This window comes from Rhincodon typus, chromosome 3 (assembly GCF_021869965.1).
Source record: "Rhincodon typus isolate 14 chromosome 3, sRhiTyp1.1, whole genome shotgun sequence".
In the NCBI taxonomy this organism is placed as follows: Eukaryota; Metazoa; Chordata; class Chondrichthyes; order Orectolobiformes; family Rhincodontidae; genus Rhincodon; species Rhincodon typus.
This window is the reverse complement of record NC_063334.1, coordinates 5447809-5467172: the sequence shown is the minus strand read 5'-3', so window position 1 is coordinate 5467172 and position 19364 is coordinate 5447809. Positions and strand designations below refer to the sequence as shown.

General features: G+C 38.1%; 1 protein-coding gene across 1 annotated transcript; it reads right to left on the bottom strand.

Annotated features, from left to right (window-relative positions):
- Positions 1-569: 569 nt before the first annotated feature.
- LOC125481013 (RE1-silencing transcription factor A-like) lies at positions 570-18762 on the bottom strand. Its single transcript, XM_048619720.1, has 3 exons — positions 18739-18762; positions 16089-16188; positions 570-7809 (listed from the first exon to the last, which is right to left on the bottom strand). The coding sequence occupies exons 1-3, from the start codon at positions 18760-18762 to the stop codon at positions 5621-5623; spliced, it is 2313 nt and encodes a 770-aa protein (XP_048475677.1). The 3' UTR covers positions 570-5620.
- Positions 18763-19364: the final 602 nt, after the last annotated feature.

Sequence of the window (19364 nt, the reverse complement as noted above, 5' to 3'; positions counted from 1 at the left end):
TATTGAACTTTATCTGTCACAGTTTTGCCCTCAAATCCATGGGCTTCTACCCTAGTTACCAGGCTCTTACATAGGACTTTATATGGACTTCCTGAAGGCATTTTATAAACAACATCCACAGACATTCCCCTATCCACTACCTCAGTCACATCTTAAAAGAAAAATTCAATGAGGTTGTCAGACAAGACCTACTTGTCATGAATCCATGCTGGCTGCATCTGACTACCTGAAATTTTGAGGTGTTCAGTTACCCACTCTATCTTTGGTTCCAGGCTCCAACAATTTTCCCACCACAGATGAACAGGAAAGATATGGGCAGTTTTCCAGTCCAGAGATTTGGTATGTAGGGAACTCAAAGATTATACTTAGGCCATCTACAATGTGCTCCCCTATTTCCTTTAATACCCTTGGATGTAACTGATGCCCTAAGCTCTAGAATGTAAGTATTTTAACACAATGAACTCTAAATGTAGGTGTGGATCAGTTGATACTGCATGTTGAACTAGTCTGAAGGAAAAAAGGTAGATTGAGCTGAAAACAAAGTAGTCCAAAATGAAAGGCACACGCAATTGAGCTCTCAAAACTTTAATGCAGCAAATGTTTTGCTAAATACTATGATGCTTTTTAGAAAGTTACAGAAAGAAATTAGTTTTTGTTTCAACTTTAGTTAACAAAAAGGCAGATAGTGAAAAATATCCTCTTTATACACATAGTCTTTGTACTAAAACTGTGACAGTTTATTCTGTCCAATACAACTGTCGGAGTCATTTTCTTTGACAAACATTTACCCTTGAAATCAAAATTCTATTTATTAATCTGAAAAGAATGAAGTACAGTAGTAGGTTATCTATTAAACTTTGGTATCTTCAGAAAAACAGAAGTATTGCACAGATAATGCTGTAAAACAATTCTGAATTACTATTAAGCTTCCATTTTAATCCAGCACCAATAGCAGTGCTTTTGTACAGAACAACCAAAATATTTTGTGAATCATGCTGTAGAGGTCTCTTAGAGCAGTGACTGCTATAACGTCTGCATGCTTCCTGTTATTTTGGCAGTTATCCAGTTTAAAAGTTGCTCAAAGCTAAATATTAGCCTACTGATTTTCTGTAGTGTTCCTGCCTGTTCTCATTAGCCATCCTTCCTCATTGGTATCTCTGTACACACCTCATTTCTAACCACTCAACAAACACGTTACCCTGCAAACTAAATTTGCCATGTTCTGTGCTAAGACTGCATATGTTCTGTTGATATTATTCTAACCCAAGAGAAGGTGGACCATTATGATAATGACTGGAGTTGTTCAGGGAGCAGCTTTCTCAAGGGCAACAGATGCTAACCCTACCAGCAACATTTACAACCAGTGAATGCATAAAATTAGTCAAATACTTAATAACCAACAATTCTTGTTAAATATGCCTTCAACAACTTGGATAATTATATGATTCCTCCCCTCCTCCACCAAGACTAAATAATGTGATCTCGACTGCCTCCCAACAGCAGAAGCTCTTTCAGATTATTGCTGGCAAAGTGAAGTTAACTATGACTAAACTGCAGACCGAAACACATTTGTTTTTGTTATATTTTACAACGTCTACATTAAGATGTCAACGACCCAGCCAAAAATGCATGTTCTTGGAATCGATATAAGGAATACTCCATTTTCCACCAACATTTTTACAGTTCAAAATCAACAAATATTTTGAAATGACATACACCACCACCAGACGCTACTGCAGTGAGGTTTTAAGACACTAGTACATGTATTATATTCCTCAGTTTGTTGAAAACCAATTCACTGACTTCACAAGGGCCAAATCCAATTCTTTCTTCACCTGACATCAGCACCAATGTATTTCACAAAGAGTTAATGATCAGACGCAGCAACCCTGAGAAACTTTATTCCCTAAACTAGGAGCTCCCTTAAGGTCTAAGTATTTAAACAGCCTCCACTACAGCACAGACTTGGAATTAAAACTGACTTTGCTCGGGACTATGTGGCTCAGCTATTCATTGAGGTAACTTGTGGAAAAGAGCACAGGAACAACTGTCACATGAAGTTATTATGTCTTAGGTCAAGGTCAAACAGCTGTTATGCTCTCAGATTTAATGCAGTTTGAGTGCTCTGCTTTTCCAACCAAATCTAATGGCAAACTGATTACAAAAGGAACATAGTCATTTATTCCATTACACATTCTGTTTTAACAAGAACATGGCAATTAGGCTGCTAAGCCAACCTCTCTCATTCAATTCTCTCATCCTCTCCTGGTAAATTACAGTGCCAGCACATAAATTAATTGGCTTTGTAGCAAATATGATCACCGCGAGTAGCAGTTGCATTTTTTGAGTTTAGAACAGGTTCATAAACTAAGCCATGGGCCCCCTCTTGAAAGAGTTGACGTCTTATAAACCTTGCTACCCAATCTGCTTTAGAAAAGGTGTTTGATTGTTTTGCCTCAGCAACTCTGCTTTCACTGCCTGGAGGCTGTTTCCAGAGGTGACGGATTTAAGATAATTGATAAAAGAAACAGGAAAGGAAGAAAATTTTCTTTATACTTGTTATAATCTAAAACACACTGCCTGAAGGAACAATGGAAGAGATTCAATAGTAACTTTCAAAAGGATTGAAGATATTGGATACCTGCAAATAAACATGTGCAGAGATGTGGGGAACTAACAGAAGAATGGCAGGTGTTAAATTTTTCAAAGTTGTCACTGAATCAATGGGCTGCAAGATTCCAATAATACCAAAATAGGCACAATATCATGAACACAAAAGCTGAATCTACAGGAATTCCTACTGTCATTGGCCACTGTAATTCAAATGTTTGCATAGAAACTGAACAAATGTTTAAAATTCTAGATATGCCATTTGACATTTTTAATATTACACAGAAAAATGCAGAAATTCAACACTTTGTAAGATTTTCAAAATCGGATGATATAGCAGGTCACTCCCAGCATTCTTACATTGGATCAAGATTTTTGAGTGCGATGAAGATAATTATTGATCGTGCAAGTATTTCCCTTTAATAAATTTGGAAAAAACAAAGCTGCTGTCTATTATTGAAAAGATCACTTGGTTATGCAGAAGCTTTAATTAATTAATGGCTGCCCAGTAAATCGTGTGCAGGTTTTTCTAAATCTACAGCTTCTCATCAAAGATCAGAAAAACAGGCGAGTTCCCTTTCACTCACCCACTCGAATCCTCTTGATTTTTCAACTTTTGCCATGCCCAAGTGAAACAATGCACCTGGATACAGAACACGAAAATCTCCCTTTTTATGGAAGGTTTATTCTTGAATAAAGTTTACAACATAGTCATTGGTCTTGTGATGATCTCATTACTAGGGAGCCGACAAAAAAAAAATCAAACAGCAAAGCTTTATTGCTGAATTGAATAGTAGCTACTGTGCATTTTTCCTTTGTACTTTATGCTGTCATTTTGCACTATGTGGAAATCTGGAATTGGAAAGTATTGTTTTTTTAAAAATTACATCTCAACTAACCCAGATCCTGCTAAAGTGGCTCTTTCTAGAGAGTGAGTAAGATTCAAAGTTGGACACAAATCTTCCACTGTGACAAACGGCAGTTTCTAATTATTTTAAGCAAACAATATTTATCTATTGTCATGTGCTATCTACCTCCAACAGGAGATACAGGGTTGCTGGTGTACCTATTAGCATTTTAGTACCAAAATGAGGATGTTAAGTAGTACTCTAGAACTGAAAAGCACAAACATGCTTCATATTAGCATGAGCAGAGCCTCTGGACCTCTTACAGCATTCATTATTAAAACTGTAATATCACAGATTTTTTAACTGTAATCATGTTTTAGTACAAAAGTTACAGTACAAAACTGTATTCAAAACCTGTAATAAGAGTACCACAAACAATAAACAAATTACAGTTAAAAAGCTATGTGAACTTAAGTTGTAATTTGATCACAGATATATGAGTATGTCAACATGATTGTCAAAGCAAAGAAAATGTTTTTCAGCATTTAAACTGTTTTCCATATTCTTTAACAAAAGTGGCTACTCCAAACAGTTTACACATCATCAAGTCATAAGAAAAAAAAACACAAGGTAATCACAGTAATTTGTGTTCTTTGGCCATACCAACTCACTAACTAAGTAAATCAGAGGTGAGCAAATCTTTCAAAGCGTTGCATTCCAATAATTCTGTCAGGTCTACAGAATCATCAATGTGTAAGCAGGGGGCTAAGAATTGAGTGCAACATTAAAACTGCGACAGGTCCTTGCATGAAGAAAGGGCCATTACGCTTGGTGCACTAATTAGAAACAGATTACCTCACTAAATTGGGACAAAATCAATTCCATTTATAACAACTGATCTACAAATGGCCACAAGGAAAGTCTAGGTTGCCAACAGCTCTACGTGCTACAACACAGAATGCTGGCAAGATAGCACACTTGAAATATAGCTCTTCAACTAAAAAAGGATGCAAGACAGTGATTTTTACACCTCTGCTTATTTGGGGTGCTTGACATTCACCTTTTGAAAACTGTGTCAATGCTCAATATAGGTGGAACATATTTTAGCATTTTAGCAGGACAATTCCCCCCAAACAGTTTGTTGCACAGTGGTTTGGTTAATTGTCAAGTCCCAAATGCTGGTTAAACATACAAATATAAAAACATGATACAGAAAAAAACATTACTATATATAAACTACCACTATTTAATCATATTGCATAGTTGATTACTTATATCGTGCAATTTTATAAGCTGTAAAGCACCATATTGGATCATTTTCCTCTGTGGCTGCTGAGAACTGTTTGCTACAAACTCCTAAATAAATTTCATGGCCTGTAACATTAGATATTTGAGATATGATATCATCTTACAAAGTGCTCACTCAGTGACTTGAATGAAAAGCAGGATATTTTAACATGTTACCTTGAAAATGCTCTCTGAACTGTCAATGTAAAAATATTTGTTATGATTTAAAACTAAAATGGGAAAACTGTGATATTGCCAATGTAAATCTATGAAAATGGGCTAATTCCACACATTGTACACCAAGATTAAAATGCACTTTCAGCACAAATGCATTAAATGCCCACAAAATGCAAAACTGCTCAATGAGAGGACTTCATTTTAACATTGCCAACAGAAATATCCAAATCAAACACTTGACACAATTTCTTTCATTCAACCACTACTTTGAGTTTTTAAATTATGAACTGCTATAATAATCATTGTGTATCAGCTTAAACCCTGGGTCATGTAAAAACAGAAAATAAATTCAATGTCCAGTGTTACCAAGTATTTACAATGGGGTGGAACAGAATCAAGGAAATGAAATAAATTTTTTGAGTAATAATAGTGCAATGACAATTCAAAATCAGTGGTGATTAAACTGCTACAAAGCATGATTAACATATTTAGCCACCATGTGTGAATGAATGCTGTTGTACTACCTTGGAAATATGAGCCAGAAACTTGAAAGAGCAGGAAATACATGCAGTTACAGCAATAAACAGTTCTGAGGGATTTGGCAAAACATCCCAAATCTAATTGCATTCGTATGAACTGTATCACTTCACAGCAATTATTAATATTCTGGGAAAGCTTGCCAAATCTCAAGACTCTGCTCATTCCTGGCCTTTAGTTGCTTCCTCAAGATAGTACACATTTACCAAGTGGCGGTTAAGGTGCTTGGTAAACTCTCCTTTCACACTGAATATGCGATCACAGAATATGCAAACAAAACTCTCTGGAGTATCCATCACATCTTTTTCTAGTGTTCTTTTGTTGGTCTTGTCATCAGGAATGGACTTTGCTCCGTTCAGGCCAGAGTCATCACTTCCTTCTGAATCTTCACTGATATCACTTCCTTCATGGCTGTGAATACCTTCATCTTCATCCATTTCTACCATCTCATACCTGTTCTGTTTTTTGTTCTGATCCTGCTTGCTATTCTGAACCTTATCACCACCAGAATGGAGCTTGTGCTGGTTAGCGTCACTATCCTGGACCTCATTAGCACTATCCTGGTGTTTATCGTGGTGAGCTGGAACATTAGCAAACTCTAACTTCTTCTGGTCAGACTGGACCACCAGCTGCCCACTAGCACTAGCCTGGACCACCAGCTGCTCACCGGCATTAGTCTGGACTGCCAGCTCATCACCGGCGCTAGCCTGGAACACAAGCTCATCACTGGCATTAGCCTGGACCGCCAGCTCATCACCGGTGCTAGCCTGGACCGCCAGATCATCACTGGCGCTAGCCTGGACTTCCAGTTCATCACCGGCACTAGCCTGGACTTCCAGCTCATCATCGGCGCTAGCCTGGACCTCCATCTTCTCAATGGCATTAGCCTGGACCTCCATCGGTTCAATGGCACTAGCCTGGACTGCCATTTGCACACTGGCACTAGCCTGGACTGCCATCTGTTTGCTGGCATTAATCTGGTCCTCCATCTGGTGACCAATGCAATTCTGGTCTTTATTTGGATTGTATGAGTTAGGAAATTCAATACTGAACACCTGAACAGCCCTTTCTCGTTCAAAATCAGAAACTAACCTGGATTCTTCACTCATCCCTTTCGACTCTGTATTGCACGCTTTGGCTGAGTTAGTTACATATTCTTTCTTCCCAGAACTATGAGAAGGAATCCAAATTTGTTCTGTGTTAGCTGCAGAAGGTTCTTCTACAGAAAGCAACTCACTTTTGTTCATCTTTTTAATAAACATTTGTTCCTCTGATTTAGAGTCAGTTAACTGATCAGGAGACATTTGGGGCTCTTTCGAGATTGTTGATAACATTTCACAGGTACTTTTTGCAGACTGCATATCATTTTGTTCAACAGCAGTATTCACTGAAATTTCAGTCATCAGAATATCCAACGTTGGTTCTGAATCTTGGGTATCTCTCTTATGCACATCTTCAGCACTAGGATTACTAAATGAAGAGCTTCTGGAGTTATCTCTTTTCTTTTTCAACAGATTTTGCTGATGTTCAGGCTGATCAGGTTTCTTACTCTTTCCTGAATCATCAGCAGAAATTATAGGAGTATTTTTATTTCTTTTGTGTTTCTTCTGACTTTGCTTGCATTTAAGATTTTTCTTATGCAAGGACTTTTCTAATTTGACTTTGCTTCTCTTTGAATCATGCTCAACACACTCTTTAGCTTTCCATACTTTCCTCTTTTTCACCTCTGTATAGGTCTCAACTGCAGACTTCTCCTGCAAAGACACATCTGTTGAGCAAACCTTTCTTTTGCTACCTTTTATTTTCCTGACCTTTTCTGCATTTGTTTCCCTTTTTTTCGATGGGACCTTGTTATCAGAAACTTTATGATTTCGTGTCTTCATCCTTTGAGTCTTTGAAGTGAAACCTTGCTCCTTTGACACAGATGCACTTTTTTCAGGCTTGGGAACAATCTTCTCCTCTGGATTTTCAGCTCTTTTAGGTTGCAGCTTGTCTGACATTTTTTTTCCCATTTTCGTAACAGGAATGTCTAACTCAACTCGCTTGGTGCGCAGCTTCACCTTTGATACATCCATGGTAATATCACTGCAGTGCGGATGCTTAGACTTTATGTGATACTGCAAGTTGCATTTTTTGGAAGCTGCATACTCACAGACAGGGCACAGAAACTGACGTGGATTCACATGGAGCTCAACGTGCTTTTTGAAGTTGCTGCGATCAGCTGTTTTGTATTCACAGTGAGGACAAGTTAAAGGTTTGGGTCCATTGTGAACTTGCCTGGCGTGCCGTGTCACTTCATGCTGGTTTGATGCTACGTAGTTGCATTGATCACATTTAAATGGCTTCTCACCTGTTGAAATACACCAATAGAAACATTTAGTTACTGGACGGTGCATTATAAAGTATTCACTGACCCTTCAGACAGTGTAACATGATTGTCAGTGAATTGGTCTGGAGACCCTATATTTAACTGAATTAAAATCTGAAACAACTAATTATTGTATTTCAATTTATGATCCTTGTATTTCACAGAGTGCATTTACTTTGAAGAGAGATCTAATGCTGTCACCAGTGACACAAGGGCACATGAAATTTCAACTTCTACTAATTTTACAATGAAGTCCTGGAATGATCTTAGAAATTTCTTAATTTTTTTTGCTATCTTATCCAAACATCCATTTACTGATCATTTACGTTACTGCTGTATTTCTAGGCTGTTAAGTAAATCCTTTTAATAGTGAAGTTAAAATTATTTTGAAGGTACTCATTCTAGGAATTCACTTCATCTGAAGCCACCCAAATCATTTTAATGTTTTAGGTCCCAGCACCATAACATCAACATAAACAAAGTATACAAAGGACAATTCAAAACTACAGATTCACAGATACTGAAAGAATATGAAAATTCACTGACATGATAATTCAAGATTAGGCACATCAACATACACTACATGGCCAAATACATACCAATAATATGCATATGCTACTTTCAGTAACCACTGAATTCGGTCATCATTATACTACCAAAATGAGTGAGGCAGTTTAAACATTATTTAGGATCTTTCGATAATATCAGATATAACTATGACGACAGTTGAGGCAACTTTCAAAATAGGGACTTCAAAATGTATTCAGTATTATAACATAATTTTTTTGCATTTGTTATAAAATGTAGTAAAAGTTATATTGATATATTTATTCTAAGTGGTCACATATCACTCAGATTTTCTTTAAAATTTATACAATATTTACAGGAAAATATATTGGACCTTTGCTGACATGGTACCTCATCCCCAAAGTGGTTAACACACAGCACAACAGAGTCATGATCTTGGGATACAGGTGGGCTGTGGATCAAGGGAGCTTCAGATTTTATAATGTGCCGATCATGTAGTGTATTCATAGTTAATAGCTAACAATTAACACAGGTTCTGGTTTCCTCTCAATCGCCTCTCCAGTAAGGTAGTTTAAGCACCTGGAATTGGATTGGATGTTCTGCATTGCAAAGCTGAAGAAAACTAACTTGTAATTGTCCAACCACTAGCAAAATGCAGCAGTTCAAAAGAACCAAGACTGGCCTTGTAATCACAGGAGATACAGCTTCAGGTCAAATGGATTTTCTCTCTGAATAGCAGGGATTCTAGCTAGCACATCATCTCTCCTCAGCCACAAAAAACCAAGCAACCTGTCCTCAAATGACAGGGCATCTTCTTGTGAAACAAAAAAGGGCAGGAAACAGGAAGCAGAATAGGCAACCTTCATTAAAGAGTTAAGACAGGTACAGGCATGATAGACTCAATGGACTCGTACCAAATTGTAGCTTTTACCATACTAAAAAATAAAGGCAAAGTACAAAAATCAGACTGAATAATGTAGGAACATATCATGCCAGATAACTTTGTTATTGTAAACTAAATATTAATACCTACCAATACTGACCATAAAGTAAAAACGTGCCATAACAGAATGGAATCAAAAGTCATCTGGTCCAGTGAAGGCATTGTAGGGAAATGGAAATCAACATATAATGAGTAGCAGCCTTACCACACCATTTAGAAAATAAACATGCAGTACAAAAGAAAACTGCTCACAAAAGCAATGATAACATTTCACCTGGCATAATTTTTCAACAGCTTAATGGGGATCTTACCCAAGAATTTCACATTTCACTATGAACTAAGAAATCCATACCAAAAATAAGGCAATCCACCTCAATGTGATGATGAGAAAGATACCTGTAATCTGAAAATGAAACTCATTTGTTGGGTTCAATAAAGTCAACCAAGTACGATTTGACTGGATTATCTTCAATAGCCTCGTGTCAGAACTTTCTCAACACATGAAAGTGCATTTGCATTTTCTTTGTAAATCATTTCATTTGATATTTGATCAAGCATTTGCATTTTGTGGAAGACAGAGACTCAGCAAACAACTCATTCCAATTACAATTTGTTTACAATGTCAGTCTAAATTGGAAAGTAAAACCATTACTGATCATACCAATTTTTGCTTGAAAGCAGTTGTTGAGCTTCCCCTTAAAGATAGATTTAACAACATGGGCTGAAGAACAGGATGTCAAACTGGTCAGATATGATGATGCAAGATCTTTAACATGCATGGAGAATTCTACCAGTCATAAATAAATTGAGTTTCCCGTAAGACCAGAATTCCCATATACTAAAATGGTTAGGCCATAGGTATTTTGAACCTTGAAGAATATACCACTTTGATTTATTTAGAAAATACTTTCAGTAATATTAATACACTTAATTTTTGGTAGCACTCAATTCCATGGAGCCCTAATGAGTTTTACTTGGATCCTCAGATGATTACTGAGTGTTAGTCGGAAAAATGTCAAGGTTTGAGTTGGTCATTTCATCCACACTCTTGTAATAGTTGATTTTAACTGACCTTAAGTTTCAGCTATTAAAGAATAGAAACTCAGGTCAACAGTTGCAAATCTAGACTATACAATCATTAACATCCACAAAACAAACAAAACTGCCTGGTTTGCAAAGTAAGTTGGGTTCAGAATTACAATGAATTTTGAGTTCAAATCTGCGACCTCTAAACAATGAGGTCTCATTCAAGTTGGAATACTGGAGGAGATGGTTTTCCTTAAATGTGAGAGAGAAATAGCAACAGAAGGGCAAAGGGCTGAAAGGGTGTAAATTCATACTTTCTGTCATGGTAATGAGAAGGGCTTCTCGCTACAGATGCTGCTAGACCTGCTGAGTTTCTCCAGTTATTTCTTTTTTAGTTTCAGATTTCTAGTACCTGCAGTTCCTTGTTCTATTACATTAGAAGGATTGTTCACTTAATGATAGGATCTGAAAACTAATAATCGGTCTTATAATCATTCTGTGGAGGAGCCGGTGTTGGACTGGAGTGGACAAGTCAGGAATCACACAACACCTGATTATAGTCCAACAGGTCTGGCGATTGTTGTGCGGTGTCCATTGATCCATTGTTGTAGCGTCTGCATGGTTTCACCAATATACCATTCCTCGGGGCATCCTTGCCTGCAGCGTATGAGACAGAGTATCTGCTGTGCACGTGGTGGGTGGTGTTCCCACGTGTGATGGTAGTGTCATTTCGAAAATCTGGCCTGTCTTGCATAGGTTGCCACAACAGGGCTGTACAGTGTTGTGGTCAATGTTGTCCCGAAGGCCCTCACAAATACTTCCCCCAGTACCCATACCCCTCCTACTCCCCCCACCCCACCATCCACACACACACACCCCTTTGGGGTGAATTTGTTGAAAAAGCACACAATTTATAGACAGTATGTCAATGTGGCATTTTATAAATTCCTACTTTAGAAATAAAACCAGTCTGACTCCAAACTAAAACACAAACAGATTCTGAACAAGGCCTCACACCTAACATGCATTGTCTGACCTAAAATGTCACCTCTTCTTTACACTGATAAAACTTTTAGTTCTCCCAGGACAGTGATTTCAAAGGAATTCAGGGATTTACATATACATATTAAACAATTAAAACCTCCTAATTGATTAAAGATTTAACAGCATCTTAGGTTTGTTTAGTACATCTTCATCAGTGGTGTGACCCTTTAATCTTTTACCGATCCGGACTCCAAAGATAGCAGAAGCAGTAATCCCTCAAATGGAATTTCACTGTTAACATCAGTGATCTACTCAATATCAGGCTTTAACTGATTACATCTACAACACTGAAGTCAAGTGAAATTACTTTGCTGTAGATGTTAGCCCTCACACAAGGCGAACCTGCTTTGCCACCATTGTTTGCTATAGTTGCATACATAAAGCTATCAGAAATCTCAGAATTCAGGTGCTTCAAAGTCAAAAGCAACTACTTTGCCTAACCAAAATAGAGACTAAATGCAGACTGGGCAACTGCTTGGCTGAACACCTCCACTCTCTCTCTGCAAAAACGACCCCAAGCTTCCAGTTGCCTGCCACTTCAATACATCATGTTCGATGCCAACATTTCTCTCAGGCCTATTGCAATAGCGAGGTTTAACACAAACTGGAGGAAAAACTTCCCACCTTTCATCCAGACACCTTACAGCCGTCAGGACTCAACACTGAGTTTAACAATTTCAGAATGTGGTGACTCTCTCTCTTGTTTGCTCCCTTCCCCCACACTCCTAGGTCCTGCACTGTACAGACTGCTCCCCGCACAGCCAATCCATTTTCAAACATTTACACTGCATGTTAGCATCCCACCTAACTATTATTCCTCTCCTAGTTCATCATCAGCAATCTTTCCATACCTATCCCTTTTTCACTCTTTCGGCACCATCTCCATGTACTCTATTCCTAGACCCACCCCCTGCCAAAACCCACCACCACATCAGCATAAATTCTGCCCTTCTGCAGCTTTCTTCAGTTCTAAGGGTCACTGGGTTCAAAATATTAACTCTGCTTTCTCTCTATAGATGCCGCCAGACCTTGTGTTCCTCCAGCTGTGTTTTTGTTTCAGATTTCCATCATCTGCAGTTCTGTGTGTTTACTTTGCCTAACCCTTTGTTAGATTTTTACATGAATGAAAGCAGCCTGAAGATCTGAAATTAAGTCCCAACTAAGGCCTCGATAGAGATCAGAACCGTCAACCTGTAGGTTATTGTTGAAATAGGAGGCAGTCACTCTAATGCCCTCTACTTCCAGCAGACACTTCGGGTCAGTTACTGATACATCCCAAGGTTCACCATCATTTTCACCATGGCAGTTTTGGGAAGCAGCTATCACACGGACAGGAAATGGACAAACTTTTCTGCCCTGGAGCCACATTCAAATGTACTGAATTTATGAGTGAATTTACGTAATTAGCTTCTGTCTCAGTCCAGAACATTTTCTGCGCTATTTTACACACGAGCCAGGTGCTGGGTGTCAACACCTCAAACATTATGTTTAATTTTCACGTTGGCATCGCTGGCAAGGTCAGCATTTTTGACCAACACTAACTGTCCTTTAGTTGGTACAGCCGAGTGGCTTGCCAAACAATTTCATATGGCAGTTAAAAACAAACTACATTGCTCTGGATCTGAATTCATATTTAGGTGAAACCGAATAAAAACAGATTTCCTTCCCAAAAAGACGCCAGCACGGAACATTTCAATTATTCTTTTGAATCATGAAAGGTCAAACAAAACTAAAAGAATACCATACTCTCAGTCTTTTGCAAACTAAGCAATAGAGCTGCTCCAGCAGCTGATTTCAATTTGATAACTGCCCAGACCACTAATGAGCTGCAATGTCATCTTTGAAAATCGAAATAGTTAACAACAGTTGTAGTTCAAAGCTATTCCAGGGTTCTCTCTTAAGTGAGCATCGTAGCCTTTTGAGCAAGATATTTTCTTAATTAACCTGTTCAGAGATGTTATCACACACCTCTAGAGCAAGTGGGACTTGAACCCAGGCTCCTGGCCCAAAAAATGTTTTAAAGCCTTTTGAGCAAAGGAATCGCCTTTTGTAGGCAACAGCTGTCAGTTGTTTAATCTTAATATCCCAGGTTTTTAACCTCAAAAATATGTTGCTTGAATTACACCTGTTTTACATTTATCACATCAGTGTATGCATTGGTGGGGTGCAAATTATACTTCATACAATGCTAAATTGCCCATGGTTGAAAAAGTTAATGAACTGAATCTTTCGTGGTCAGGACCAAGCAAGCTGGAAGGCATAAATTGGGATAAACACTGCAGCCCATGAATTCATTATTGCTCTTTTCAAAAGTTTCCAAATAATAATCTTTTTGGCAAACCTATATTAGTTGAAACGAACAACGAAGAGAAAGTAAAGAGTCTTTCCCTGTGATGAGCTCTGTGAAAACAGTTGACAAAAATATTGGAAGCAGAATTTAGTTATAGATCCTGAATGGAAGTGATAGCTTCTTGGGCATTGGCTGTGGGTAGATAATCTGTAGAATCACACAGCAATATAGTAGGCTGGGTCTGCTCCCCTGCTATAGTACTCACGAGAATCTTTTAAGTACTGGTGAGTGAATGAGGTTCAGAGATAACTACACAAATTATCCTGGCAATCAGTAGTTCTTTCAATCATTTGATGTTAGTTTTATTCCAGTTGCATTTGATGTTGAATAAATGAGGAGGAATTAACATTTTGCCATGTGTAAAAGACAACTAGGGGTGCTGCGAATCCCATATGATTTTTTTCCAAGAACTTGCAACTCATTTCCTTCCTTCTCAGCAAAGTTGCCACAGAAGTACTGACCTGTTAAAGTTTCACCATTGCTGGCTACACTTCTAGCAGCTTAATCAAGTTGCCATCCTTTTGTGTGAAAGTGTTAGCAGGTAATTCAACCAAGTGTCGGACAGCATGTCCAACCTGTCCTCATGTGCACTTCCAGTGAGGACCACAACAAATAGACACAGTTACAGGATGGTGTTTACCTTCTTGATATAAGGGCAGCAGGGGAGTAATAGCATTCCTGACACCAGCCAAGGTGGCATCAACTATCCCAAAGTCACAGGGATCAACTCTTGGATCTTTAGTTGCTCCCTGACTTTTGCAACTAAATCAACACATACGGATAATTAATACTTAAATGCTACTTTTTAAAACAAAGAAGGAAACTCAAAAAATTAAGTCTAAAAGAATGCTGAACTCAACAAGTGCAATAAAAAGCAGAAATAATACATCTTTAATTTAACCAAATTATTATCAACCTTTACTATGGAACTACACAGCCAGATGCCAACTGTTCAAATTTTCAGAGAGAAAAACATCAACATTTCCTGTCCTGATTGTGTAACTAAGTAATAAGCAACTCAGTGATGCATTCCAAATAAAAACTACAGTTGTGAAAGTACTTGGAAAAGTAACTGCATCCTTTTAAAACATACAAAAACAGAATTCGCATTAATGAACTTGTTTATGCATAAAACAGATCATTGAACACCATTATTTAACTTTATGGCTAAGAGTAAGGAGGCCAATTTCTGAATAAAATCAGTAAGTGTTGTTGACTCCCTTAATTGGCACATTTGCTCAATTATGTTAAAGAATAGATACATGCATATGATACAATAAATAAAATACATATTTTAAAAATAGTCATGTCTGTTGCTCAAAAGCACTGCAAAATGAAGCATAAGCCAGTAGGTCCAGGATTGGCTGTTCCCTTCTGAGCCACTTCAACTGGCCCAAGCATCACTCAGTTTATAGAGGGTAAAACAAAATCAACAACCTCATCAGAATCTAAACAAAAACCATATCAAAAGACAGAACAGGCCTCATCTAAAACAGCTTCTAAGGTTGAAATACACATTGTCAAGGATTACATTGAGTAAAGATATAAAAGTTTAATATCCATAAAAGTAATCACTGGGTAATACAACAACTGTATTAAAAATAACTTAGGAGTATAACTGAAACAATTGGTACAGCAAACTTTATTTTAACAGGCACCTTATCAATTGGCACTCTTGATAAACCTGCAAAGAAAAGCCTCAAATACCACAATGTCCGAGTGCTACCAATAAAGTATAACAGTGAAGTATATACCTGCTGCATTATGTTTCTATTACTTACTGTATGTTTGTACATTAACTTTAGATGGTTATTGACATTTTTACACAGGTTTTTTGAGGGATGTTGATGTCTTGAAGCTTCACTTGGTCAGGGTTTACTGCGGTTATGCATACCTCTTGATTATCTGGAATATTTGATTAAGTGGCACACTCCTAGTCCCATACATACCAGTAAATAAAACGTTTGCTGTACTAATTGCTCATTCTTAGCCCACGATGGTGTTGGTTAGTTTTTTTGTGTAAGATGTTGACAGCAACTTTGATAAAACTGAGTGGCTTTCTAGGCCCTTTCAAGGCAGTTAAGAGACAACCACACAGATGAGAGTCTAGAGAGAGATGAGCTCCATCAGACAACAATATCAGATTACCTTCCTAAATGGGCTTGAGTGAACCTGTTGCTCTTGGTAATTTTTACTGATACTAGTCTGAAGACTTTTTTTCAAAAATGAATTCAAATTCTGAAGCTGCTATGGCAGTATTTAAACCTCCTAGATGGGTAGCTCCTTTCACAAAGATACAATATCATGCATCCTTTCACATCACCTGGAATTATCACGAAACACAGTTCACTCACCACTAATTATACTAACCTGAATGCGTGCGCATGTGTCTGGTCAGATGAGTTTTCTGAGAACTTGAGTAAGGACACTGTGGACACTTATAAGGTTGTTCACCTGTAAAATAAGTGTACTGACATTAAAAGGAGAACTCCACTTAAAGAATTAAAAACTTCACACAGAACTACACAAAACATACCATGGAAACTTCAGCAACTGAACACTGAGGGTCTTGGCAATTTGTTTCTACTTGGCTTATATTTCTCACACGAGTTTGCTGTATAGGCCTCAAAGTTTGGAAAATGTGGTTTCTGCTGTGGCTGCCAATTTGTTGACTAAATACCAAATCAGAAAACCAAGATCATACCAACAATTTAGGGTAAATAAAAATGGACAATATGGGTTTAATGTTTATCAATATCCTTTCAAGGCTCCAATTCAGCCTTATGGAGATTTCAAAAACTAAGGCTGCCCTGCTTACACAAACAGAACCTTCTGAAGCAGGTATTGTTTCATCAGGATGACACAACGTTGCTTTGTGTGTCACATACCAACGAAGTTAGCTTGGCATCTCCAGATATGACAATTTAGGCTACCACATAGAATTTTAGAAGAGAACTTTGAAAACCATGATACAACTACAGACATATGCTACAAAACACAGCAAATTTTCACAACCTTTGGATCTCACAACAAGACTTCACAGCCGATGAAGAAGTTCAGCCACTTTTCTAAAATGGGACCACAGCAACTAATGTTCACATAGCAAGGTTCCAAAAACAGTAAAAACCTGATAATCTGTTTTTGCTGACGATACATTAAAGTATAAATATTGTCTAGAACAATAGGTAAATTCTTCTATTCTTCCCTGAAACTGTGCCATGGGTCCTGGTTAATAAAGCTCATTAGTGAACTTTACTCAAACCTTCTAAGTTAGTCTTCTAAACTTTTCATGCATACTCTACCAATGCTAAGTCATACTTAAATTTTCTGCAAAATCCATCAGCATAATCCAAACATAGAACAGGCAGTTCTTAAAGGCTTAGAGTGTCAAATTGGTTACATAACGAATGGTACCTTAAAGCGTTGTCAGAGTGTAAAGACATCAAAAACTGCTTCAAATTGACAAAAGGAGATTTTGGATTTTATTTTGAGGGGTTGGGGAATGCAATTAATTAGCACACGGCTCTGTCACAACATTTTTAATTCATTCATTTAAATTCCTCCACAGATAGAAAGGGCAATCGTGACTTTCTCACAAAGGACTGACTCAAGGTGAAGGCTACAAGAAAGAAAACTTTTAATTTGGACAGGGCAAACACAACTAGGGAATAAATAATAAACAGAAGATATGAGACAATTAGAAGAAGTGGGAGTCCTACAGGTGCAGACGGACTCAAAGGTAGTAGGACAGGTAAACAAGCCAATAAAGAAAGCATACTAAATGCTTTGCTTTATTGGATGAAGTGTAGCATACAAAAGCAGGGATGTGAGAACTGCATAATGCACTGGTTGGACCACAGCTGGAATTGTGGACAGCTTGCCGGGCACCACATGACAGGAAAGATATAATTCTCTATGATCAAGAAAAGCCAAGCAATTGCTAGCTTGAAGCACTGCTGCACCCACACCCATCACTAACATACTGTCCCTAAATTGCTTCATAGATTAGCTCTGACGGACATCTATAATTCGACTTAATTGCCTAAGTTATAAAACATCTAGATGCCTTGAATGCTCCTTCATAAAGGGCAAATCAGTCCACAGTAACTGCCTTCCAATAGCAGTGGAGGTGTACCTACACCAACTGGGCTGCAGTTCTTCAAGAGCAGCTCAGCAATGTTAGAACAAGATCCGAGACAAGGTACTTTTTTTTTATATAATGGGTAAACCACTTAAGACTGAGATGAGAAGAAATTTCTTCACCCAGAGAGTTGAGAGCCTGTGGAATTCACTACCACAGAAAGCGGTTGAGGCCAAAACATTGTGTGATTTCAATGAAGAGTTAGATAGAGCACCTGGCGTTAAAGGAAACAAAAGGTTAAGGGGAAGGGGGAAGAGGAGAAGCAGGAAGAAGCTATTGATTTAGATGATCAGCCATGATCATTATGAATGATGGAATAGGCTTGAAGGGCCAAATGACCTCCTCATGCTTCTATTTTCTGTCTCTATCACAGCTGTAGATGGGATATTCCAAAATGTTTTCTGTTCCCAACTGAAAAGGGATGAACTGGTTTCCCTTGTTTATTCATCCATTCCCTCAGCTGGTTGGAACAAAGTCAGTTTATAAAGGATGTTTTTCCATGTGGATATATTTCTCCCAGACTACGTGTTTTAAAAAGGAGCCAACTTAGCATGGTTTTCCCAAATTACCAAAGGTTGGGTTTACTAATTACTACATGCAAGAAGAAATACTAACAAAATGTATATACACACATTAGAAAAGAAGCAAGTTCTGAAATTTAAAAAATGTAAATATTGTTATACAGTTAGTTTCTGAAATGTAAGTGCAATAAGACAATGTTGCAGCCTTTATTAGGTTACATCAATAGCATTGACATTGGCAGTTCAACAATCGATTTTTGAGATTCTTGGTTTGTGGGCTGAGGTTCCTTTGCCCTGCATCCTTTTTAAAACTGGCTTGCAGCACTGAGTTAGAGAGTTCATTCCTTGTTTTACCTACAGTGCTGGCATGCTTACTGGCCATTCTTAAGATGTGACTTTCACAGGAGGCAGATAAATATGCTGTTAAATAAGATAAGGGCCCATGGATTTGGGGCAAGGTACTGGCATAGGTAGAGGACTAGCTGCCTGGAAAGGGCTGCGTGTGGGGTTAAGGGATATTTTTCAGGATGGCAGCCAGTGACTAGTGGAGTTCCACAGGAGTCAGTGTTGGGACCACAACTATTCACGTTACACATTAACAATCTGGATGAAGGAACTGGGAGCATTGTTACTAGGATTGCCAATGACACAAAGACAGGTGGAAGGCAGGTAGTATTGAGGAAGCAGGGAGGCTGCAGAAAGATTTGGACAGACTAGGAGAGTGGGCAAAGAGGTGGCAGCTGGAATACAATGTAGGGAAGCGTGAAGTTATGCACTTTGGCAGGAAGAATCAAGGCACAGACTATTTTCCAAATGGGGAAAGGCTTTGGAAATCTGAAGCACAGACACTTGGGAGTCCTAGTTCAGGATTCTCTTAAGGTTAACATGCATATTCAGTTGGCAGTTAGGAAAGCAAATACGATGTTAGCATTCATTTTGACAGGAATAGTATACAAGAGCAGGAATCTACTGCTAAGGCTGTAC